Raw genomic sequence first — 24,387 nt, 5'->3', positions numbered from 1 at the left:
CTGCTTTCCTAACTCGAAGGCTGTAGCAGCCACGCCAGGTGAGCAGCCACAGAACCAGACTCACCCCGGGAGGGAGGGGTCTCAAAGCAGAGATGTCAGAAAGCGCCTTCTGGCCGGGCGGGGAGCTGGGGTGCACCAGAGCTGGGCCTCTGAACGTGATGGGGGGGTGCTGGCGCCCCCTGCACACCTGCCTGCCACCTGACAGGGCCCCAGGGCTTTGAATCAGACCACCCCCATTTCACGCTCATGACCCCAGTGGGCTTTCTTCATCCTTGTTTTATGGATGAGGAAAAAGAGGCACACAGGTCAGGGCCGAGCGGAGGCCACGCGTCTGGTGGTGGTGCTCAGATCTGGCTGCTCCCTGGCCCCCCAACCTCACAGGAGTGTCGCCGGGTAGGTTTTAGCAGATTATGATCCATGAGAACCCACAGGTTCTGCCCTGCTTTCGGCAACAGCGTGCCCCCAGAGGCAACTTACTGCTTTCCCAGATGTCCCTCCAGAGCCAGCCTCCTTTCGCCACAAACGGAGTTCTTGTTCATGTTGTTCGACACCTTATTCTAATGACTTAATACACAGGCGTACCTCGGAGATGGATTCCGAGTTTGGTTGCAGACCACAGCAATAAAGGGAATATTGCAATAAAATGAGTCCAATGAATTTTTTGCTTTCTTAGGGCATATCAAAGTTATGCCTAAAAAAACAACATACATACCTTAATTACAAAATACTGCTAAAAAATACCACCATCTGAGCTTTCAGTGAGTTAAAATCACTGATCACAGATCACCATAAAAAATATAATAATGAGGGGCACCTGGGTGGCTCAGTCGGTTAAGCGTCTGCCTTCAGCTCAGGTCATAATCCTGGGGTCCTGGGACTGAGCCCCGCATCGGGCTCACTCTCTCTCTCTCTCAAATAAATAAAATCTTAAAAAAGTATATAATAATGAAAAAATTTAGAATACTGCAAGAATCACCAAAATAGGACACAGAGACACTAAGTGAGCAAATAGTGCTGGAAAAATGGCGCCTACAGACCGGATCGACGCGGGGTTACCACAGACCTTCCATTTGCAAAAAATGCAGATCTTCAAGGTGCAATAGAACGAGGTATGCCTGTATCCGGGAGATTGCTCCATGCCAGTATAGGCAGACCCGCCTCTTTTTCAAAGCTTCACGCTCATCCAGGTTAGGGACATATTTCAAATTATTCAATCAGTTCCCCACCGAAGGAGGACTATTTCCCATTTCAGCTTTTACAAACAATACTGCACGAATTCCCCCATATGTGCATCATCTCTAGGATGGCTATCGAGAGAGAGTGCCTGGTCGAAGGTATGTGCATTCAGGAGTCTAACACATACTCCCATCAGTGATACGACTGCTAGATTCCTCGCACTGTCGGCAATATGGCGGAGAGATGGCTTATCGCTGCGCAGTTCTCATCGTAAGAGCATCCCACCGTAGGGGCGCTCCCGCATCCTTTCAGGTTTTATCAATCAAGTATTTATATAGCAATTACCACCCCACTCCACGTTCCACATGCTTGATACTCACTAGCCCGCTTAATAAAAGGGACTGTTGTTACCCCCACTTCACAGCTCAGGAAGTTGAGGCCCAGACAGTGTCAATAACTTGCAGGGGTCACATGTGTAAGCGTGGAGCCAGGATTCGGCCCGGTGCTCCTGTCCCTATGCTCTAGGTCCACACGCACAGGGGCGTCCGGAGACCCTTTTGCAGGAATGACGCCCTTACAGCCTTTGTGTTCATCTATGGAGATGCTGATCTTTTCTGTACTTGATGTGGACAAGCTCTTTATAAAGCAAGGAAATTAACACCTTGTAACTATCTATAAATACAGTTAGACAATCGTTTTTTCCAGTTCATCATCTCTCTTTTGACTTTCATGCTGGCTCTGCTCGTGTGGAGATGCATTGGTCTACACCTTGCCGAGCTGCCCTCAGTTCTGTCAGGCTTAGAAAGACCACCCATCTCCAAGATTTTTTAAAAACAGTTTTTGCATATTTTCTTGCTGTAATTTTAGTTTCATTTTTTATAATTAAATCTTTAATCTATCTGAGATTTTTTTTTTTTTGATGTAAGGTTTAAGGGTTAGGACCCAATTAATTTTTTTCTAGGCAGCAAGTTGTCCAATTCTTGAATGAGCTATCTTTTCCCTACCAATCTGAGATGACCTCTCATGTGTCCTAAATGCCTGTGTTACTGGGACTCTTTTTGGACTTTCTATTCTACTGAGGTGGGTATAACTTATGCCCACTTTACAGATGAAGAAGTTGAGTAACTCATGCCGGCTCATGCAGACCATCACCTGAGCTACAGTGAATGCCGGTGCATAGCCTCCCCAGAGCCCGTGTGTGGTGACAAAACCTTTGCCCCACAGAGGACGCCTTCCAAGCCTTTAGCTCCAGGGAGCCCAGGCAGAGAGAGCTCTACAGCCAGAACGGAAGCTCTCTCTGCTCAGGCTGCAGACAGAACACACTCTTTTGCAGGGACATCGGGGAGGCCTGGGCCTGCAGAAGGCCCCCTGTGCCGAGGGTACCACTCCAGATGTGAGGCCAGCTCCTAAGTCACCCTGAACCCAGAGTCGCCACCTGGAGTTCCTGCAGTCCTCCTGGGCCCAAATCCAGCTGATGGGAAAGGCAGAGAGGGGCGGCCACACGCGCAGGCTCTCTGCCCGACGATGACATTGCACTGAACTAAACAGCGCGCCTCGGCAAGTTTCTGAAGTCCTGCTGTAGCCCCAACATTCACTCCGAAGCCTTTACAAGCTTTCCGGGCCACACTAACGCTGAACTGAGGGCTGACAAACAGGAAGCCCAGATCCAGCTGGAGATAGGGCCTTCATTACCCTGTCAGGAGGAGTGAGGGTGGGGGGCTGTGCGGCTGTGAGGAGATAGAGGCAGAGGGAAACAAAATAAAAACAAAGGATGTGATGGAAAATCAAAGCGGGCAGTTGCCAGAGCATGTCCTGGGTGCAGGCAGGACATGGACTTCCTGCATATGCCACATCAACATCCTCCTGGATGTGCAGGGACTACGAATCCTCAAAGATGAGAAACATTCTGGAAGCTTCCATACCTCCTTTACTAAAGGAAGAAAGGGACTGCTGCCTTTTAGAACCATCTTCAAGAGGAGGGCGATGGGGGAAGAGACACCTTCTACCACACTGATGCTTATACCAAGAGCTACTATTGTCCCAGGCCCTGTGCTGCGTTCTTTTTTTTTTTTAAGATTTTATTTATTTGACAAAGAAAGACAGCCAGCGAGAGAGGGAACACAAGAGCAGGGGGAGTGGGAGAGGAAGAAGCAGGCTCCTAGTGGAGAAGCCTGATGTGGGGCTCGATCCCAGAACGCCGGGATCACGCCCTGAGCTGAAGGCAGACGCCTAACGACTGCGCCACCCAGGCGCCCCTGTGCTGCGTTCCTAAATAGGGAGATAAGAAAGTAGAACAGCTCACTGGCCTAAGCATTTCAGTGAATAGAGCTTTTCTTAGATTTTAAAAAAAAGTTTCTAAGTCTAAGAGAAATCTGAAACACATAACTAGTCGACACTTAGCCTGGCTGGGTTCAGTTCCTGAGGAAGGGAGGACAGGAGGACAGAGGTGGGACAGAGTACCAGGGCCTCCCCATTCTAGGCGTCCTGTCACTCTGTGCTCACAACCACCTGTTCCTCACATTGGATGCTAGGACCCAGGCTTCACGGTACAGAATCCCAACTCTTAGCACCTCATGGACCCCTGGAGGTGAGTAAGGGCAGGGCTTGCCAAGGCCTCATAGTGAGGGAGAAGCAGGGTCAGGACGTGGCCCAGGCCTCTGCATACACAGCCCAAGCACTGGGCCCAGTGCCCTTGGCATCTAGAGGCCTGGAGCATGCTGACTCAGGCAGAGGTCGTCCTGTCAGAGCTCAGGGCAGGACAGCACAAACCTGCTCAGTGGACTGACTTGCACAATCACACACCATCATTCCTGGGTGTCCCTCCTTGGGAAGGCATAAAGGAGAAGCCGTGCCTGCGTGGCAGCAGTAATTAATTCTACTTTCCATTTGAACGGTTTCTCCTTCCTGCAAGTATCTGTCATTGGGCACCCATTGGTACCTCGAACAGTGGCTTGTCGGTGCCGAGTGGGGTTTCCAAAGGCCAGAGCCTGGGCCTAGCTCAGTGGATACGCAGACAGAGGGGAAGAAAGAGGCCTGCAGCCAGGGGCCATGGGAAGGGAAGGACCACGGACAGCAGGAACTGCCTCTATGAGTCCAGGGGAGAGTCCTGGCAGAGGCGGAGGGAAGGGCTCTTGCAGGACCCACAGCCCTTTCTCCCTAGCCTTCTCTGGCCCTCCAGGGCTCTGATGATCTTCAGAGTCTTCCTGACCATACAATTTTAGCAGAAGGAAAAACCCTTTTACATATTGAAAGGTATCTCACTTGTTAATATTTTGCTGGAAATTTCTTTAACTGCTGGGCATGTCTTCATTCAACAAATAGTGGAAAAGGCCTAAGAAGGGAACATTTAGGAATGTGGCACATTGGTGTGGACCCTTCTCAGCCGAAAGGAAGACAGGCTGAGCGGCCTGCTGAGGGACCCACGGCTGTTAGGGGCCCGAGCCTCTCCCCTGCCTGTCTCACTCACAGCTTTGCTGCCTGCCATCTAGAGCAACGCCCGGAAGGTTGTCCGCGTGCAACACGAAACTGTGGAGTGACCAGGGAAACTTATGGTTGGAGAGGACCCTGGGGATGTAGAAAGAAGAGTCTGAAGAGCCAAAACCAATGCTGCTGACTTCACAATTGTGGTCTTTGGGAGTCCTCTGTGAGGGACAAGGACGAGGTCTGGGGAGAGGTGGGGACATGCTGGGGTGGGGAAGGGGAGCCCGAGACTTGTGGGGCTTGGGGGTGGGTGGTGGCAGGGTCCACGGGGAGTTTCACGGAGGTGGGAGAGGGCAGAGAAGTGGGTCAAGAGCTCCCCAGCCGAGGGAACAGCACGTGACAGAAGCCACCCTCCTTGGGAACAGGGGGAAGTTCCGGGTGGTGGAGTGGGGAGGTGGGCCTGGGCTCGGGGGCTGTGCCAGGAGTTAGCTGGTCCTGCTCAGGGCAGGGGAAGCTGTCCAGTTTAGTCGCAAAGAAGCACAGGTTCGGCAAAGGCCTAGCCTGCCTGAGGTCTGCCACATTCAGGTCACAGAGCTGCCTCTTCTCCAGCCCAGAGAGGAACCAAAGTGGAGAGGGGACAGTCATTTGAACTTCACTCTACAGTCCCGACTTGTTTCCAGGCACACACGGCTCAGCAGTCCCTCCGCAAAGGGTCCGCGCATGGGGAGGTGCAAGGCGAGCTACGGTTAGGTGACCCAGAGCGGGGCTTGGGAAGCTGACTCCAGACCTGAGGGTCAAGGATCTACAGCACCCCACCCCTGCCTGTCATGCAAGTGCGGCATGGCGCTCCGCCCGCCTCCTGTGCACAGGGAAGCACTCGGGGCAAGAAAGGGGTCGGCTACCAGCACGCCCTGCCAGGTGGGCGGCCAGGGCTCTAGGCCGGGCCCATCACTGAGACGCAAGGCCAAGGGATGTTTCAGCCCCTCCTCGAAGAAGCCAAGCCCCTCAGCATGGAGGTGCGGGGCAGAGGCCTGGCACCAGCTCTGGGCACTCTTCTGCTCGGGCCCTGATTCCACGGCAGACCGTGAGGTCGGCTGCCCTCTCCTGGGGCTGGCCAATCCTGCTCCTCCTGTCAGCTGGGATTCCGGGACCCAGCAGCTCGGGCAAGCACTGCAAACTCGCCACCACGCTCAAACTCAGCCCTCGTGGGAGCGATCCAGAGCAGGGCAGGGCCCACAGGCTGCCTGGGGGGGAGCCCTGACTGCTGTAGTTGCAGTGAGCCAGAGCCCTGCCCCTCGTATTCACTCTGCCCGCTCTCCCAGAGGTCCTTCCTGCACCTCCTGGGTGGGCCCCTCGCGCCCCAGACTGCCTGGGTCTGCTCGCCCCCGCCCTCCTGGCCCACCTGAGAGGATCCACAGGTGGTTAGCACAACCCCAGCCTCAGAAGGGTGCTCCTGGCTCAGACCAGGGCCCTGTTCTGTGTGAGGCCACCTGCGCCCCAGGCGACCGGGCCTGGGGTGGGCCATCGCTGGGGGCGGGTACGTGCCCTAGGAACTGCAAAAGCCTGCCTGCAGTGGAGGAAGCCACAGTGTCCGCTGGCAGATTAAGTCCTGGGGTGCCCGTGGACCCGAGTGTGGGTAGTCACTACAGCTAGTCATAAGAGACGGCTAAATGTCACAGGCAAAGGGGTGCGTGCAATAATCGAGAATGAGAAAAAGCAGGCTCGTAGACAATGCACCTGGGCACTCCCCCTCTGGGCCCATCAGTGACCAAACGTCAGCCCCTCTGACATTTGGATCTGGCCCCCACTCAAAGGCGGATACCGTCTGACGGAAGCGTGTCCCCTGGCAGAGCAACATTGGACTGGACTTGCCTCCCCAGGTTTGTCATTACCCACAAGTGGCTTCCGGACTTCCCGCTGGTCCCACCCCTCCCACCTCATTTCCATATTCACCGTGGCTGCTCTCACCTCCTTCACTTGGTCATTTCTCCCGCTGTCAGACATAAAAAAGCCAAGACTCAAACCTCTCTCGGGGGAGGAAGCATGAGACAGAGCTGCAGCCTGGCCAGATTTTGCCTCTGGGGAAAGCCTGGCACCTCAGGTCCCTCTCCTCTCCAACCCGTCTCTGCCGGGAGGACTGCGGAGGAGGCCCTGCACTGGCAAGGCAGGGGCGGGGGCCTGGGTGGCAGGCGATGAGGGAAGGGGCAGCCTGAGGGCACCCAGCGGGACCCACGACACTCGCACGCGCCTCCCCGCACAGATCTGGGGGGCCTGCCTCCTGGGAGAGGAGCGGCCACACCACAGCTCGGTCAGCAAGGCCGGCACACACATCCACCTCCGGCCGGACTCCGGGGCAAGTGCAGCCGCGCCCCATCTGTCTGTGGAGGCCCCCTGGCCCCGCCAGCTCTCGGGATATTTACTAGGCAGTCTCTGCTTCAGGAATGTCGTCGGTTTCCACGGGGCCCTGCCTCTATCTTCCCCCACATTAGAAACATTTTTTTTTTCTGAGTAGAAAAATTATACAAGTTTATTGAAGTACATTTTAAAAATAAAGCACAAAGCAAAATGTGAAAGCCACCTACAGATCCATCACCTCACGGGAAAAAAAAGGGGGTACCAATCTGGTATTTTTCCTAAGAGAGTATTTCTTAAAGGGTAGGATTGGAATCACTTCTATCAGTTTGGTGTGTTTTTCTAAGCTTTTATTTTCAAAACTTTTAGCAAATTTGGGATCATAGTACATATATTGTTCTCTTAACTGTTTTTTTCCCTGTGTTCTCCTGTATTGCACGCACCCCTTTGCCTGTGACATTTAGCCGTCTCTTATGACTAGCTGTAGTGACTGCCCGCACTTGGGTCCACGGGTACCCCAGGACTTAATCTGCCAGCGGACACTGTGGCTTCCTCCACTGCAGGCAGGCTTTTGCAGTTCCTAGGGCACGTACCCGCCCCAGCGATGGGCCACCCCAGGCCCGGTCGCCTGGGGCGCAGGTGGCCTCACACAGAACAGGGCCCTGGTCTGAGCCAGGAGCACCCTTCTGAGGCTGGGGTTGTGCTAACCACCTGTGGATCCTCTCAGGTGGGCCAGGAGAGAGGGGGGGCGAGCAGACCCAGGCAGTCTGGGGCGCGAGGGGCCCGCCCAGGAGGTGCAGGAAGGACCTCTGGGAGAGGGGGCAGAGTGAATACGAGGGGCAGGGCTCTGTGGCTCACCACTGTGGCCCCAAATGTGCATAATGATGGAAACCAGAAACCATGCTCCTTGAAGCATGCATGCGTTCACTCACCTGGGGGCTGAGGGCTTTCTGTGTGCCAGCTACCACACGCAAGGCAGCTGCCGTGTAAAGGAATAAGAACCTGTTCAAATGAGAACTGAGTTCAAATTCTGATTTTGCTGTTCAAGGTTCTTACAAAGTTAGAAACTTGTAAATAGGAATAAGCCCCCACCCCCGCTTCACAGGTTAAATAAGGACTATCCCGTGGTGCTGAGCACTGAGCTGCTGGCAGGAACCAGGTGCTCGAGGAGTCTTCTTGTGTCTCTCTGTTCGCCGCTGTCTGGCCCAGCCAACTGTGCCTGCCCTGGGGCTGTGTCACAGAACTTCCCGAACTGACACCTTCCCCCAGCTCAGGCCCCTGAGCCACAAGAGTGGCTCAGTCCTGCCCCGCACCCCCTATCCCACTGCAGCACAGACCTGTCCTCACCCGGAGAGACAGAACTAGCTTGTGACCAATCCAACCAGTTCCACAGAGGAGGAGGAGGAAGCACAAACGTCACCGGCTCTGTTTCTGAAGCCAGAGGCCCTCTCCACCTGTCACTCTCAGAAGGGCTCCCAAGGATGGGTGCAACAGCACCAGCGTCGGCACTTGGCTCCCAGTTTCACGGAAACGACACCCCTTTGTGACCCTCACTCTCCCAAACAGGTTCTTGGCATTCTCTCTGCACCAGGCCCAGCATCCTTCCCTCCATCTGCTGCCTATCACTCCTGAACATCTGCCTTTCCGAGGCCTTGTCTGAGGCCAAGGTGCTGTATTCACCCCCCAAATCAGCAGTGGAAGTTAGCTAGGCCCAAGGCAGTCTGGACTCAAAGGGCTCAATTCTAAGACCACCCAAAGCAAGCCTGACACTACGGACCTGAGGACAGAGCCAATGTGCGTCCGGCAGAGAACGGCCACCGCCTGCCCTCCACTGAGGGGAACATGCCACCTTGCCACCATACATTCGTGTCATCACGGACGGTCTCAGTGGCTGTTATGTGTCACAACAGGGAACGGTGTGTCTCCCGTAAAGTAAGCGGTCAAATGAGATGCCGTGGGACAGGGGATAAACGGGGGGGGGGGGGGCACCAAATCTTACGAGGGTGGGGATGGAGGAGAACCCACATCTCCTGACTCCCAGTATGGTTCTCTCCGCAAGTAAGTAGAACCTCAACTTTGCCCTTGAGCCTTTCTCCTGCCAGTTGACTTAACTGTGGCCTCAGCAGGCTGCTGACCTTCACTGAGAATGCTGTGGTGGTCACGGGAGCTGCAGAGCCAGAAGGCTTCAGTGCCCCTCAGCCAGTGCCAAGAGCTTACTGGGGTCTGATTCCCACCGGCTTCTTTTTTCAGCCTTCTGTAGAGTGGCCCCCAACACACAGTGGGTAGATGGAACGTCTGCCTGACCCAGACTGGCACCTGCAAAGATGCCAGACAGCACCAGCCCCGCTCACGGGCTCACATGCCAGGGCCCTTCTCTGAGGCGACGCACTGAGCACGAGGCCCAGACATAGCACGTTTCTGGAAAAGGGGGTGTGGAGACGAGAGTGGGAGGTAGGAGCATGACTCTGGGCCCAGGAGACCTGCTTCTAGTCAAAGCTCGCTTGAGGAGCAACCTTGGGCAAATGACTTAATCCAAGAGTCCTCAGTGTGGAGTCTATGGACCCCAGGAGTCCACTGATGGGCTCCAGTGATGCCTGTGAACACCTGAATTTTAACGGACACTTGCTGTATGAGGAGGTCTGTGACTCTGACAGAGACACATGGGCCCCTGGGCCCCGCCCTGTGGGCTTCACTTTCTGCACATGCGCACGGGTGGGCACTGGAATACGTGAACATGCAGACATTTCAGACTCCGGCACAGACCCTCCTGTTGCTGCTCATAATCAGAAGCCACGGACAGTCCACCTTAGAGTGTACTTAGTTAATTTCACAGACATGAAGATAGTTGTCTGTTTCTTCCACTGTCAAGGGGACTGGAGAAGGCCAGAGCAGTACCAGTGGAAACCACAGTGGGACTCCAGCTGCTATCACACCGACCCTGAAGAACTCCACAGGGTCTGGCAGACAGAAAGGAAGAGGGAGAGCAAGAGAGCTCATGGCCTGGAAAGAGGCCCAGAGTGAGCCTGCCTTGTCTCAAGGTGAAAGGGCCCAGCAGAGACGAGGAAGCATCTGGTGGTGCATCCACCCTTGGGACCCCGAGAGGAGTAAGGTGACCAGATAAATGAGTCGGCCCAGGAGGCAGGATCCACACTGTCTGAAAGTATTCCTTTCAAAGCCCAGCTCCCAGCTCCATGGACCCTCTGATGCCCCTAGTTGAGGAAACTCTCCCTATCAGGCCCCGCTTTGCACTGGGGCACAGAAAATTCTGACAGAGCATCCAGCAGTTAGAGCGCTCTGTGGGGAGAAGAGGGGGGTTGGGCAGCTGGAGAAGAAGTCAAGGCAGGGAGGAGGCATCTAGACAGCAGTGCCGCAGCAGGCCCAGGCCAAAAGAGGCCCTTGAAACCTGAGAGGGAAGAAGGCAAAGAGAGGGAGCACGGGGAGTCAGGGTAGGAATCCAAGGGCATGGCCTCTCTGTGTACAGAATGCTGCTTCCCAGGCTGAAGAGTGAGAAGCTAATCCTGAGACAGAGCAGGGAGAGAAGCTCCGGGGTCTGGGGACCTGGCTGGAAACTTCATAGAGGCCAACAAAGAATGACCTCCTCCCCGAGCCTGTGCCTTTCAGCTCTCTTGGGGCTCGCTCCTCTTCACCTGTCATCCCTCCCCAACACACGGGAACAAGCTGGCATGGTCTCAGAAACAGACAGGAAAACAGCAGGAGCCTATCTGCACGTGGTGGAAGCCTGTGGAGAAATAAATTGACAGGAGGAGCAAGAGGCCTCCGTGACAATGCTGGCTGTAAGAGGCGACGGGCTCGTGGCTCAGTGTGCTTCTAACCCATCTTGAGCTGGCTGCCAGACTCATTTCCCTGTTCCATTTGTCTGTCCGCCCAGCATAGCCCCCACCATGTGCCCGCTCTCCACGTGCCCTGTCATCTAAGGTGCACCCCGACTAAGGGGGCTCTCTGCCTGATAAGGACCACAACAGGGGGCCCCCCATAACGTGGCCGTCAAGGCTGCTCACAGTCAAGCCCAGCCCACCTCTCCTGCCTGGCCAAGGCCCTGCCCCTCACTATACCGACCTCTTTACTCCCTGCAGACCGCTCAGGCCCCACACTCGCTCCTCTGTGTGTGGGCTCTCCAAATCCCAGAGCCCCAGCAAACCCAAGTGCGACCCAGAAGATCAAAGTTGCACAGTCCCTGCCACTTACTGGCAGTGCCTCCACCCTCTGGGCCTCACAGCCCCATCTGAGACTCGACCAACAATACACCCAGGGCCACGAGCCGGCTCAGCGCCCAGGACGCTCCACACTCGGGAAGGTGAGTTCTCCTCCCCTGTGCTCCTGCAGCACCTACACGCCTCACCACAGCACTTAACACTTGGCTGCTCTGTTGTTTTTATTGCTTTATGTGCCTGTTTTCCCAGCTGGACCATCAAGTTCCTTCAGACACATGTATTATCTGCAGGAAATGCAGAAAACCTATTACATTCCAAAAAAGAGAGTAAGCCACCTACAGTCCTCCTTAGATAACCACCGGAAGCATTTTCGCTGACCCCCTTGCACCTCCTGTGCAGAGAGGTTTTCTTTTTTGAAAATTAAGATCACGTTGCATATGGATTTTTGCGTCCACTCAACACTCCAAGGTGAGCATTTCTCTACGTCAGACATTCTTCAAAAACATTTTTTAAACACCCACCAAACACTGCAGCACGTGGAGCACCATCACTGACTCAACTGCCAGCCCATGAAGGGAGGTCAGCCTCAGTCCCCAGACAGGGAGACCTGCCCCAAGACGTGTGGAGCTACCAACTCGCTGACCGCCAATGACCTTCCCGCTGTGTTGATCAAATGCATCTCCTCCCTTCTCCTAAGAAACCCCATTTCCCGTGGACAAGACTCGGGGTGAAAAATGGAACTGGCTGTGATGTGTGAGCCAGTGTGGTGGGCTGGCCAGCAGAGGCAGAGCCAGACTCCTGGGCCCTGTCTCCCAGGGCCTGGTGTCGGCCGGATCAGCCTAGGGAACACCCGGCAGCCCCCACTGCCCTGGCTCTGACCCCTCCAAATCAAAGGTGTTTTCTGCCAACAGTCAAGAGACTGTGGGGGTGCCTGGGTGGCTCAGTCGGTTAGGCATCTGCCTTCAGCTAGGGTCGTGATTCCGGGGTCCTGGGATTGAGTTCCACATCGAGGGCTCCCTGCTTGGCGGAGGAGTCTGTTCCTCCCTCTCCCTCCCCCACCCCACGCTTTCTCTCACTCGCTCGCTCTCTCAAATAAACACATAAAACCTTAAAAAAAAAAAGAGAGTGTGAATAAAGTTCAAGGAGCAATGCTGGTCCAGCTTAGTCATCCCATCACAGGAGCAACAGCCCAGAGTACGAGGATGTCGGACCTAGACAAGACCCAGGAGGGCACGACAGGAAGTCTTCAATTTTCTCAGGTGCGGAAGTGTGTTCTCTGTGGCCCAAAAGGTAAACCTGGCCCCAAGGGACAGAAACCACAAGGAAACAGATTTTGGCTCAGGCTGAGCAACGCAAACAATGAGCGGCTACTACTGTGTAAGGTGGTGAGTCCCCCTGTCACTGGGAAGCATCAGGGCCAAGATGTTCTGGAAGGGCTTCAGGCACAGCTGATAGACCGCACGATGGTCAAGTCCTTCTCACCCTGACAGGGAGCTGTAGGACCCTGTCACAGGGGAGGCTACGGCAGCGCCTTGTCTGTGAAACACTCTTCGTGGCCGTATGTTCCTCCTACAACTAGAGCCCGGCTCCCCGGCAGCCACTTGCACATCTTGTAGAAGAGTCTCCCAGGCATTTCCAAACCAAGAAGAACATTTGCAACCTACTGAAAACCCAACCACATGGACATATACCATAGCTAACATAACAGAAATTAGACCATATGCACTGAGAGAATGTTTCTAAATAAAAATGCCCCCCTTCTTACGTGTTTTTTCCTTTTTTCTGGTTGCTAAAACAATTAGCCTTACAGTCCATCTGGCGATTTACATGCAATTACCCAGGATGCTTTGCATGGCTACTCAGGCCACTCTAGGTATCAGAAGTAACATGCTCGGGGCGCCTGGGTGGCGCAGTCGTTAAAGCGTCTGCCTTGGCTCAGGGCGTGATCCCGGCGTACCGGGATTGAGTCCCACATCGGGCTCCTCTGCTAGGAGCCTGCTTCTTCCTCTCCCACTCCCCCTGCTGTGTTCCCTCTCTCGCTGGCTGTCTCTCTGTCACATAAATAAATAAAATCTTTAAAAAAAAAAAAAAAAAAAAGAAGTAACATGCTCAACTGAGGTGTAATCAGCATTCCTTCCTGTATAGACTCCGCCTGCCAGCGCCCCGACGGAAATGAGAAAGTGGTGATGAGGAACAGCTTGTACCCAGGGCAACAGGAGGGGCCTAGAAGGGTCCTGGAAAGACTGAGCTGCTGGCCTCCCTCAATGAGTGTCCTTCCCCAAAAGAAAGAGACACGTTCTAATAGAGGCCCTGCATCCTGTGTGGACATTTGGCTCAGGCCCAGATTTACCAAGAAGCCCGCCTAGCTACTTTCTGGGCATGAGCACGGGGAGGGGCAGGGAAGCAGTTTTAAAGGAGTCTTGATGTTCAGGTTTTGGGAACCTTACCATTTCCATAATTAGCAGAAGGAGGGGTGAGAAGTCAGAGAAATCAAGAGCTTAGCCTCTAAAATACTGAAGCACAGGGAGTGGGACACTGTAAAGTCCACAGCCCCCCCCAACACCCCCGCCTGTCTGACAGCTGGTCTGGTGAAGGGGGTGTGCCGGGAGAGGGACAGTCCCTTAGCACTCAGCACCAGGGGCCAACTGCCCCAGCTCACTGGCTGAACCACCATCTCTATCCTGGGTTTGTCGGCCTTCCCCCAGGACCGTGGGGAGTCAGGGATTAGGTTTTTAAGAACCATACATATACCCAGTTTAACTTAAAAAAAAAATTACTATTTAAAAACCTAAGATTTTCAAAAGCTGAAAAATAACTGGCCCTAAGCTGGTTTTGGAAGGGTGGTTTGCTACAGACTTTACTGTCTGCCCTGGAGAGGGAGATGGCGCAGGTGAGGCGAGCCTGTCCTGGTGCGGGTTCCTCCCGGCAGCCCCAGACTTGCACCCTAGGCAAGCTGCTATTCGGGAAGCACCAATGCGAGCCCATCAGTGGGAAACCCACAGGGGGACCACAGCTAGGAGCTCCGGGCTGACTGACCCCGACGCCTTTACTTTCCCGCCTCCTGGAGGGCTTCCAGGAGAGGGATGCTTATGGGCACCCCGCCTGAGCTACTTTCTGGACTGACAGAAAGGAGCATCGGCTCCTAAGCCCAGTGTCCCAGCCAGGCCTGGACTCCACAGGCATCCTGAGGAAAAACACCTAGATTTTTCTTTTTCTTTGACCCCTTGCATTGTGTAAGAAGACAGTACAAAATGATATCTCAGAAAAGCAATGGATCCTTCAAAGCACCAATTCAGCCTCTCCTCTGGGCCATCCCTGAGGTTAGGATTCCCTGAGGCTGCACGGCCACACTCCCCACCCCGGAGGCTTGGCCTGGCCTGGGCAGGGAACAGAGGCCTTTTTGTTAGACAAGGCTCCTTGCTTCAGTGACTACCCGCTTGACAGCAGCATTCTGGGGAATAAAGCAAACTTCTGGTACCCAACAGAGATGGGACAGGAAGTCACCACAGGGAACCTGGGTGTCCCGTCCACCAAAACTCCCAGTGTCTGACCCGCAACAAGACGGTCTTGAGGCCACAGCGCACAACACATGGTCTGAAGCCTGCGAGGGGGACCAGCGAGGGGCAAAGGTCTGCAGTCAGGGACCCTACCTCTCTGGACGCTGACTTGCAAAGAGCTCTCCCGACAGAACTCTTCCGGGGAGCAGAGATGAAGGGAACAAAGTTTCGGAAGAAGGCACACGACACTCAGCTGATTTACTGGATGTCTAAGTCACTTCACTCAGCGCTTTGCTGGGATACAGGTCTACGTACTGTTTCACACTCCAACAGGGGCCACAGGAGATCAGAGAAGCCTGGTTCCGCGGGGCTGCACCCCACCCCTGAGGAGGCCTCCGGGCACTTACCAGGAAGCGGACATCGTCAAAGCCATTCAGAAGCAACTTGCTCTCATACTGCTGCAGCCCCACCGCCTCCAGCCACTCCCCGACGCTCTGCTCCAGCGTCCGCGAACCTGACGAGAGAGGAATCGGCAGACGCTTGAAAAGGGAAAAACCATTAAGGCGGTAGCAGCGGCACTCAGAGGAAGACAGGTGGCACTGCCACATCATAGTCATTACCATAAAGCAGCCAGACTATGTACAAGAGACCAGAGAGCAGAGGACCCGCAGCTCCTCTTCCGGGTGCAGGCCAAGGGCAGGACGGCCCGGGCTGCACACACCCCCACCCCCTCAGTCTGAGCTGCTCCAGGGCCGTGGCGGCACACATGCACGGTCGCCGCCCGCAGGTCGGGGGAAACTCCTCGTCAGCGTTCCCACTGACGTATTTCAGGACGTCTGTTCCCACGGGCACTAGAGGGGCTGGGGGGCTCCTCTCATCCATGCAACTTCTGGAGCCCCCGTGGGGCCGTGGGCGAGGGGCAAGTCCTGTGACCTTGCAGCACACACTGGTCGGGAGAGAGCACGCCTCTTCATGCAGCTGAGGGGCACAGGCACACAGCGAGGGCTCCGGGAGGGAAGCAGCGGCGGCTGTTCACGGGGGCCCAGCGCATGCAACACAAGCAGCACAGAACCCGGCAGGGGCAGAAAAGAGACTTTTACTTGTTTTCCCCCAGCAGTCCCGGAATAAGCAAACCATGGCCACCGGCCCTTTGTGCTCAGAGGCTCAAGGCAGAGGGGCCGAGAGTGCGAGGCGTGGGCCCCGGCCCGGGGATCGGGCTCAGGTGTGGCTCGGCTGTGACGGCGACATCGCGCTCCTTCGGGCTGCGCGGCCGGCGGGGCCAGGAGCCCAGTCCACAGCTAGACTCCGGCTGCTGGCGAGCGGGGTGTCTCCCGCGCCAGGGCGCTGTCTGAAGGGCTGCCTTCCCGAGCCGGGCTCTCTTGCCGGGGCTGGGCATTCATTTTCCTCTTCTGATAGTGGCTGTTCCTGGGACTCGCCTGCCTGCTCAGGTGGAAAGCAGGCAGGCAGATCCGGTTCTTGGCTAAAGAAGACAAAACCCAGCCCGATGAAAGAAAGGGGAAAAGGAAGCGGTCCTCTGTCAGCTGAGCTGTGGCGGCTTAAGTCTATTCACGTTCTGCGCTGTTCTCTCTTTGGCTGAGTGATAAAGACGGCAACTGTCTTCCCAGGGTCTCCGGATCCTGACGTTCTCCTCGGAGGGCAAGTGGGGAAGGGCCGACATGTATCTGCTCTGCTCCTCACACCGGACAGGGGCGTGGGGTGCGGTGGGGAGGAACAGAGTTAAGCCCTCCCTGCAGACCTGAGCTGAGCGCCTAGCCCCCACCTACTTCTCTGGTTTTCTTTGGGCAAGAACAGATAAAAGAAGGAAAAAAGGAGGAAGGGAGGAAAAAGAAGAGCCAACTACGAGAACATCACCTCCAGAGAACTCTTGACACGGTGAAAGTCATTCTGTTGTTTCCAGCACTTTCTGCCCTTCAAGGAAGGCCAAGGCCACCTGGCTGGGTTATCTAGGAGCCCCTGGTGACCCACTGTCCTGGGCTCCCCCTCCTCCGTCCTCTACAGAAGAGCTGGTGGTCAGGGACCCGGTGGCCTCCCGATGCACGCTGCAGCAGCACTCCAAGACGCTGGGTCCCCTGCCCTTGAGTGGGGCTGTCTGCTCCAGGGAGCCTAGGCGGCAGGCTCTTGTGTGCCCACGAAGTCAAGTATCCCCGGCTGCTGATTCATTCCTGCTTGTAATCCCCCAGCCGGGCAGCTGTGGTCCTGCCTGCTCCCGGTGGATGTGTGCGCTCGCAGAACCGCAGCAGAGTGCTTTGTCTGGAGGCTCCTGGGCTCCACGCTGCCTGCTGCCGGCCCCACAGCCCTCGCTCGCTCTCATCATGTCTGGCCCTCCCCCTCTCCCCTCCCCACCCTCCTCCCTTCCACGCTCAGGAAAATACATCAGGGGTCGGACATCGGAGCAGAAGCTGCTGCTGCTGCCGCCGCCAAGGGAGAAGGACACAGCAGCACAAGCACCAGAGCAAAATGACAGGTCCCCTGGCATCTCGTGTCAGCCGACACACATGCGTATGAAAGGCGGAGATGGGGAGACTCTACCTGCAGCTCAAGGGGCTGGAAACAGCTTATCGGGGACAGAGAAGGCACATTCCTACAGTTTGGGCCAATAGTTTCTAGGACAGCCAGAGAAGGGGACAGAGGAATGACACGGCCCTGAGGGCACAGCCCACAGGTGAAGTGACCCCCCCGCCCACCATGTAAGAAAGATTGTGCCTCCCTGCCAAGAGGATAAGCCATGGGCATCACAAAAACAGGCGACGAAATAAAGACGTTACACCTAATACTCCTCAGGTGAGCGAGCATACTCAACAACTTGGAAAGAGACTTCTCTCAGGGCCCGTCGGAGCCCAGGGGAGAAGCGCCAGGCCCAGAGCAGGCTCCTCACCATCCAGAGGAGGGCATGGGAGGGGAGGCACCAAGGAAAAGGCCCGAACCCCAAGTACAGCTGTGAAGACAGAAAAGGTAACATGTAGAAACAAAGACCCAGGGACCACATGTCACCCTCTAAACATGCTGGGGGACGCCTTCAGCTCAACAGGCTGTAGATGGCCCTGGTGAAGAAGGGGGCTGTGTGTGCAGGGAGATCAGGCCCTGGAAGGAGCCTGCAGTGAACAGCTACTCAACAGCTCAAACGGCTGGCTTCTGCAAAAGCAAGCAAGTGATCTCTTCTGCCGCTCGACACACAGGCCTTTGTTGAAAGCAGCCAGAGGGGCCCAGGCCAGTGGGAAGTCTTCCCCTCCTGGGACTCCTGAGTGGAATGAGTTGTGAAACCTGTCTGCTGGGGATTCGGGTAACTAGCTCCAGTGCTGGAAGCTCAAGTTCCCAAGGCCCAAGACAAGAGTAAGACTCCAGTTCCACGCATAGTCTCGCCCTTCAGCGCATGATCCTCTGTGACGCCAGTCACACCAAGCAATCCTGTGCTTAGCGAATGGCTGCCTGCTGGACGGCCTGCTCTTCCTCCTCCCAGGCTGGCAACCCCGGAGCCCAAGCCTCTTCTCCCAGATCCAGAAACCTAAGGACCATCTGGACTCTGCCACTGACTATTCAAAATAAATGAGAATTCTGCTCTGGTCTGAGCTGAAAGCTAGTGCTCCCTGAGGTCCTGGGGAAAGCCCCCTCCTGATCCACTGGGTAGGAGACAGAGTTCACGGGCAGAGCGGAGTCGACTCTCTCCCTGCTTCCTAGCCTGGCAGCAGTCCAGACACAGCAGGCGGTGCTTCTGCAGCACGGGTGGATGCCCCTCTGTTCAGGTGGCCGCTCCCGGGTGCCCGCCCTGGCCTCTCCTATGCTGCCGGACAGAGGGTGGCTCAACTCAGTGGTGCTGAGACAGACTGCACATTGGGACCCAATGATGTAGGGGGTAGCCGGACCCCCTCTCACCACTCCTGGGGGTTTGTGGGGGTCAGAACTGGTGGGTAGGACCTGCAGGGCACGGAAAGAGCTCAGTGTCACCACCCCCGAGAAGGGCTCTTCCAGAAATGGGTTTTCCAGAGCTGCTGCCACACCTCCTGATTTATCCCAGTTGAGAGGTAATGGCCTGCTCTGACCCAAACTCTCAAGCACAGGCGCTCCTTGGACATAGAGGGGTGCAGGGAAGCAGAAAGCAGCTTCAACTGAACTATCGATTCCGTTCCTGGCTGTCTCCAAAGCACAGCTCTGAAAACTGGCAACGGTGTTTGTCTCAGTATTGAACGTCTATTCCCAACACACACTTGATTCCTGAAAAAGCCCGCACATTACGACAGAGTGTGGGATTGTCTGCCTGAGTGTGGAGCCCGCACCTGGAAACAGAGCCACAAATTGTTAGCCACCTCTGCAGACCCCAGCATGATCCAAGACTGACAAGAGACGACCAAAGCGGGCTGGGCCCTCTCTGCTAGGAGCCAGGGAAACAGGGCGGAGCCAGGGAAACAAGGCTGCTGGAGGGAGGAGGCTCCAGGAACCCAGCTAGAAAAGTGGTGGAGGGAGACAAGCCAGGGGAGCTGATGCCCCTCTTCTCTAGGCTTTTCAACACGACTAAGGAATTATTTCATGGACAAAAGACGAGCAGAGCTACCATTTACCTCTTTTGCTCAAGTTTTTGTATCTACGACTCATTCCCAACAAACCTATGAGGTAGGTACTATTACTCAAACATTGTAGACAGGGAACTGTGGGCTCAGAGAGATTAAGTGACTCACCCAAGACCTGTATGTATCCAGAAGGAGAAACTGAACCCAGGCTGAGGCCCCAGAGCCCATGCTCTCCCCACAAGCACCATGGCCTCAGCAGCTCCTTTCTCCCTGAGGTGCACACTTGTCCCCACCCATCAGACTTCCTGACAGGGCCAGAGGAACGAGAGGTGTCAGCTGGGCTAGAAGGCCAATCCTGGATGGAACCTCCTGAGTGAGCAGGGAATCCCATCCCTTTAGTTAGAGAGGCATTTCTCAATGACGGGGAGAGGCCAGGCCTCACCGAGCTGCTCTCAGCCTGGGAGTTCTGGTGGCAGGGGGTCTGCAGATGCTTGGGGGAAGGGGTGTGAGACTTGCTCTAGCGAAGAGGCACCTTTAGAAATGTCACCTGAGGAAAGTAACACAACCACAATTCTATCATCAAGGAAAACAGCTCAGATATGGTCTCTCTAGGTGTCTGCTTCAAACAAAGGAAACTGAGGCCAACCTCACCTAGGGCTTTGAAAAGAAAAGCATGCCCAGAGTAGTGGTGACCTGGAGTAAAAATGATGAGTGACTAGGTAAACGGAAAAATGCGGGAAAAGACAAGGAGCAGCAGCAAAGCCACCCCCTCCAGGTGATGCAGGCTAACAGTCTGGCCCCGCTGATCTGACCCAACGCTCTGCCACTGGCATGGAGTAGGCAAACTAGAGCCATTTTCTCATGACAGGTTGGTCCCAGAGCTGTCTGGGAAGCTGGAGAGACCAATGCTGAGGTGCACTCCAATTTAAGCCAATCAGAGAAAGCCTCCATGTACAGACATAATTATGCATAAGCAACAATCATTAACTTAAAAAAAAAAAAGAAACAAAAAAACAACGAAACCTTCCTACCTAATACACGGGCCTGAATTGCAATTTCCCCTTCAATCCGTAAAAAGTGTCACGACTCTAAAAATAACAGCTTGGTGAGCCATATAGATACATGAGGTTCTGAACTGCAGGAGCGTGGTGTGGGCTGATGCTGACCTCCCTCACCCACCAAATGTCTGTCTTCTGGGCCAGAGGAAAAAACCTGAGCCAGAAAGGAGCCAAAGGTCTGTGTTCCATGGGGAAAATGGCTGCTTGGTACGATACCTGAGATCTTCTGCTGTTCCTGAGAAAAGTCAATCCCTTCGCCAATAGAGCTCATGATTTTCTCAATCTGAAACGGAAGAAAGACGAACAAAAAGGACAGGCTGTCAGGCTCAGGTTAAACATTGCCAGCTCACCATCAGCGCCTGGGGTGGGGGTGCAAGGGTGGGGGAGGCCCTCCAGGTCTCTCCCAGATAATTCCAAGGTCCAGCACCAACCTGCAACGGATCAGAACTCTGCCGCTCAGATCAAGAAAGGCCCTTCCGTGACCACAGCCCCGGCTTCGAGGAAAGGAAGTGGGAAACCACCTGTGCTCAGCTGGTAGAAATGCCGGCAAATCTTCCTTCCGAGGCATTTACGTATCACTCCCTGAAGCAGTTCCGCCAGCCCAGCAGAGACGGGGCATAGGGGGCAAGAGCAGGCCAGACCCGGCACATTTCACTGCTCACGCCAGAATTTAATTTCCATGAGAGCAGAGACTTGCTGACTTGGTTCCATACGACTCCCCAAGTGCCTAGAGCAGTGCCTGGCAAATCCTAAGCATTCAACAGATAACTGATATTGCCTGACTGCCAGCTCTGAGGTCTGAGAACAATTTCGAGAGCCGAGAGAAGCAGAGAACCTGAACATGGGAGCCTCTTAGAAGTCAAAGTGAGGCAGGCATGTAACTCTGATCAGAGGATCTTTTGCTCCCCGAAGGTATAGACACATATCCTTCCTCTGGATCGTAGCAGAGCGAGCTGGTCTTGAAGCATCCAATGTCTCCAGCATTGCCCCCTGTATGGACCACCTGTTCCAGCCATCTGGCTTTGGTCACCCTGAGCCAGATCCAAGCCCCCCACTCTAGGAAACCTGGCCAGGGGCAGGGCAGGGCAGTAAGGAGGAGGCCACCTTCTCTTTTTCTCCTCCTCCTCTTTTGGGTTGCTGCGATAATGAGCTCATTCATGGCTCTTTTTCCAAAAAAAAAAAAAAAAAAAAAAAAAAAAAAAGAGAACCTTTTGTACCAGAGCTTGGATGCTTTTTCCTCTAAGTGCAAGTAAGGAGCCTGGGTCTGACAATCAAAAATAAAAACAAAAACAAAAAATCCCAACAACAACTTCCCAGCCAGTTTCCAGCTGGCAGACAAAGACGGCACATTTGACACCCAGCAGAAGAACACATCTTTCCCTTTGCAGTGGGGAGCTGTGGCTATTTTCCTCCGGCCACAGAAATGCCTGTGGCCTCCAGCAGTCACCTGATTGCCTGTTAACACACACTGTGAACTCCATCTCTGAGCTCAGCAAAGGCCAAGAGAAACACAACACAGCTGACCTGTGGAGCAAGAAGTGTGCCTCTGCTTACTGGCCCTAGGGCGCAGAGGCCGGCACAGAAGTGGGCAACACTACAGCAGGTCTGCCCTGCCCCTCGAAGAAAACGCCTTCCTCCTTCCCTTCCTAGCGCACCACTTTCTTTGGCCTACCCCCGCTCCCCAGCGCCCTGCCCCATGCCCAGAGCTGCCTCCTTCAACAGGCAGCCTGCAGCGTGCGCACCCACGAGGACAGGCAAGCACTTCCACCCTTTCCCAGCCTCAGTGTGAAATCGACAAACGTGGGAATGGGTCTTGCCTCCTAAAAAGAGCTGTTGTGTGGATTCAAAGTAGTCTGCACGTCAAGCATCCGGCCAAAGACCTGGTTCACAGCAGATGCCCAGTCAAGGGCTCGTGTGCTTTCCACTTCCCCTCCATTTTCCTCAGAGCTCCAACTAGTAACACCTTGTTATTTTTAACGTTAAAAAAATATATATTTTTACTTGTATTTTGTGACAAGTCCTACATCTCCATGATTCAAGGTTCAAAAGGTACAAAGATTATTCAGAGGAAAATCTCCCTATCCCTGTCTCCCAGCTGTCTACCTCTCCTCTCTGCAGGCAACCAGTATAACCAGTTTCTCAAGTATGCTTCTAGATGTGTGTGCAGTCCCATGTGAGCAAACATACAAAGATATTCTACCCCCATACTGATACAGGCAGTCTATATACGCCGTTTTGCATCTTGCTTTCTCTATTTAATTATACATCTTGGAGTTTTCCACAGTTCATAAGAATGTTCTTTTTTTTTTTTTTTTTCTTTTTTAAATGGATGAGGTATGTTATCCAGTGTGTGGCTATTTATTTAACCAGTTCCTTGGTGGGCACAGGGGTAGTTTCCAATTTTTTCACATTCTTTTTTTTTTTTTTTTAAAGATTTTATTTATTTATTCGACAGAGATAGAGACAGCCAGCGAAAGAGGGAACACAAGCAGGGGGAGTGGCAGAGAAAGAAGCAGGCTCACAGCGGAGGAGGCTGATGTGGGGCTCGATCCCATAACGCCGGGATCACGCCCTGAGCCGAAGGCAGACGCCTAACCGCTGTGCCACCCAGGCGCCCCATAATTTTTTTACATTCTTAATAGCTCCATAACAAACACTGTTCCACAGACATGTTTGTACACATGTATAAGTGTATATGAAAGATAAATCCTAGTTCTCTCTTGACAGTTCTTCCAGGCTCAAAATCTTGCATCGCAGCAGGGACCCCACAGGTCATATTATCCCAACTTCAACCCCATGTCCGATTTTGCTAAAGGTCTTCCAGAGATGGGGCACTTGCTAACTCTCCCCATCATTTCGCCCTATTTGCAGAAAGCACCAATTTATAACATCTGTCTTTTTACACATTCGAACATTTTTTATCCGATTTCAACCCACTGGTCAGGTTATTCCCCTAGAGCACCTCCTCTTCCTCAGGAAAGGCTTAGGGATATTTGCAGACAGCTCTTCCCTTCCAGGCCAAGCTGCTCCCCCCCCCCCCCCCCCCCGCGGCGCTGAATGACGCGTCCGTGCACAGGTCCCAAAGCCTGGATTACTCGGTCAGACCACAGAAGCCTCCAAGCTGGGCAAAGAGCAGGCACTCCTTAGATGTGCCTTCCTTGTCCTTTTCTATATTTATAGGAGAAAAACAGGGTGCTCAGGGGCACCTGGGTGGCTCAGTTAGTTGGGGTCGACTCTTAATTTTGCCTCAGGTCATGATCTCAAGGTCCTGAGATAGCCCTCCCCCCCGATCGGGCTCCGTGGTCAGCAGGGAGTCCACTTGAGATTCCCTCTCCCTCTGTCCCTCCCCCTGCTCGTGCTCTCAGATAAATAAATAAATCTAAAAAAAAAAAAAAAAAAAAGTAGGGTGCTCAAAGTGAGAAAACTTTTTTCTAAATGGGGGGGGAGTTACCCCTGGAATAGTTCCACCAGGCTATGGTTCCGTCTTTCAGGCCAAAGAGGGTGTATGCGGGAGAATCACCACTGTAAGAACCATGAGGGTTGGAAGAAAGTGTGTTTTACCTGCCGTTTTATCCCCTGGGCCTGGCTCGTATTAAACAGGCAACCTACTGAATGAATGAAAGGAAGTGGGGTGGGGCTGGTTTCCATTTACTTAGGGCCAGTAGTGGAAAGGCTGTTTTCCCAAGGCCATGCGGCGGGGCGGGGTGGGGGAGCTGAAATGGAGGATGACCCCAAGGTAGCTTTTCATATAAAGTAAAGTCACCTACAGCACATGTTTCATTGTCCTCATCATCCTGACACCCAAAGCCCCAGGGGACCTAACCAATCAACATCTCCTGGCCCAATTCACGAAATTTTGCCAAAGGGCCTTTTGAAATCACAGTGAACAGAGCAGAACACCCCGCTGCTCCTTTGCTCTGTTCCTTCCTTCCTGCCTGCCCCAGGAGTCACCCCACACCAACTACAAAGGGTCAGGAGCAGCCCACGTTTCCACAGCTCACCCTCTGGCGGGGTACACAAGAACTCGCACAACTGTCTCATGGAAACCATACACTATGCTTTGCTGTCCTGTGAACTGCAGTAGCTAAGTCAAGCTGAGAAGATTCTAGTTTATAGAGGAACTAGGAGTACCCAGCAGTTTACTGAGAGCTTACAACCCAGCACCCCTTCTGCCTTGGTGGAGACACAG

The 24,387-nt window shown here is 54.2% G+C and overlaps 1 protein-coding gene across 6 annotated transcripts in view; it reads right to left on the bottom strand.

Moving 5' to 3' along the window:
- ANKS1A (ankyrin repeat and sterile alpha motif domain containing 1A) overlaps positions 1 to 24,387 on the bottom strand; it is a 175,380-nt gene that overhangs the window by 12,516 nt on the left and 138,477 nt on the right. For all 6 annotated transcript variants that reach the window (XM_057304802.1, XM_057304803.1, XM_044378271.3 and 3 more), the window contains 2 exons: positions 20,415 to 20,481; positions 15,025 to 15,131 (listed from right to left, as the gene is read on the bottom strand). In XM_057304802.1, coding sequence (XP_057160785.1) covers positions 15,025 to 15,131; positions 20,415 to 20,481 — 174 coding nt within the window. The remainder of the gene's footprint in view (positions 1 to 15,024; positions 15,132 to 20,414; positions 20,482 to 24,387) is intronic.

This window comes from Ursus arctos, unplaced genomic scaffold (assembly GCF_023065955.2).
Source record: "Ursus arctos isolate Adak ecotype North America unplaced genomic scaffold, UrsArc2.0 scaffold_31, whole genome shotgun sequence".
Lineage (NCBI taxonomy): Eukaryota > Metazoa > Chordata > Mammalia > Carnivora > Ursidae > Ursus > Ursus arctos.
The sequence above is the reverse complement of the archived record's forward strand: the minus strand, read 5'-3'. Positions and strand labels throughout refer to the sequence as shown.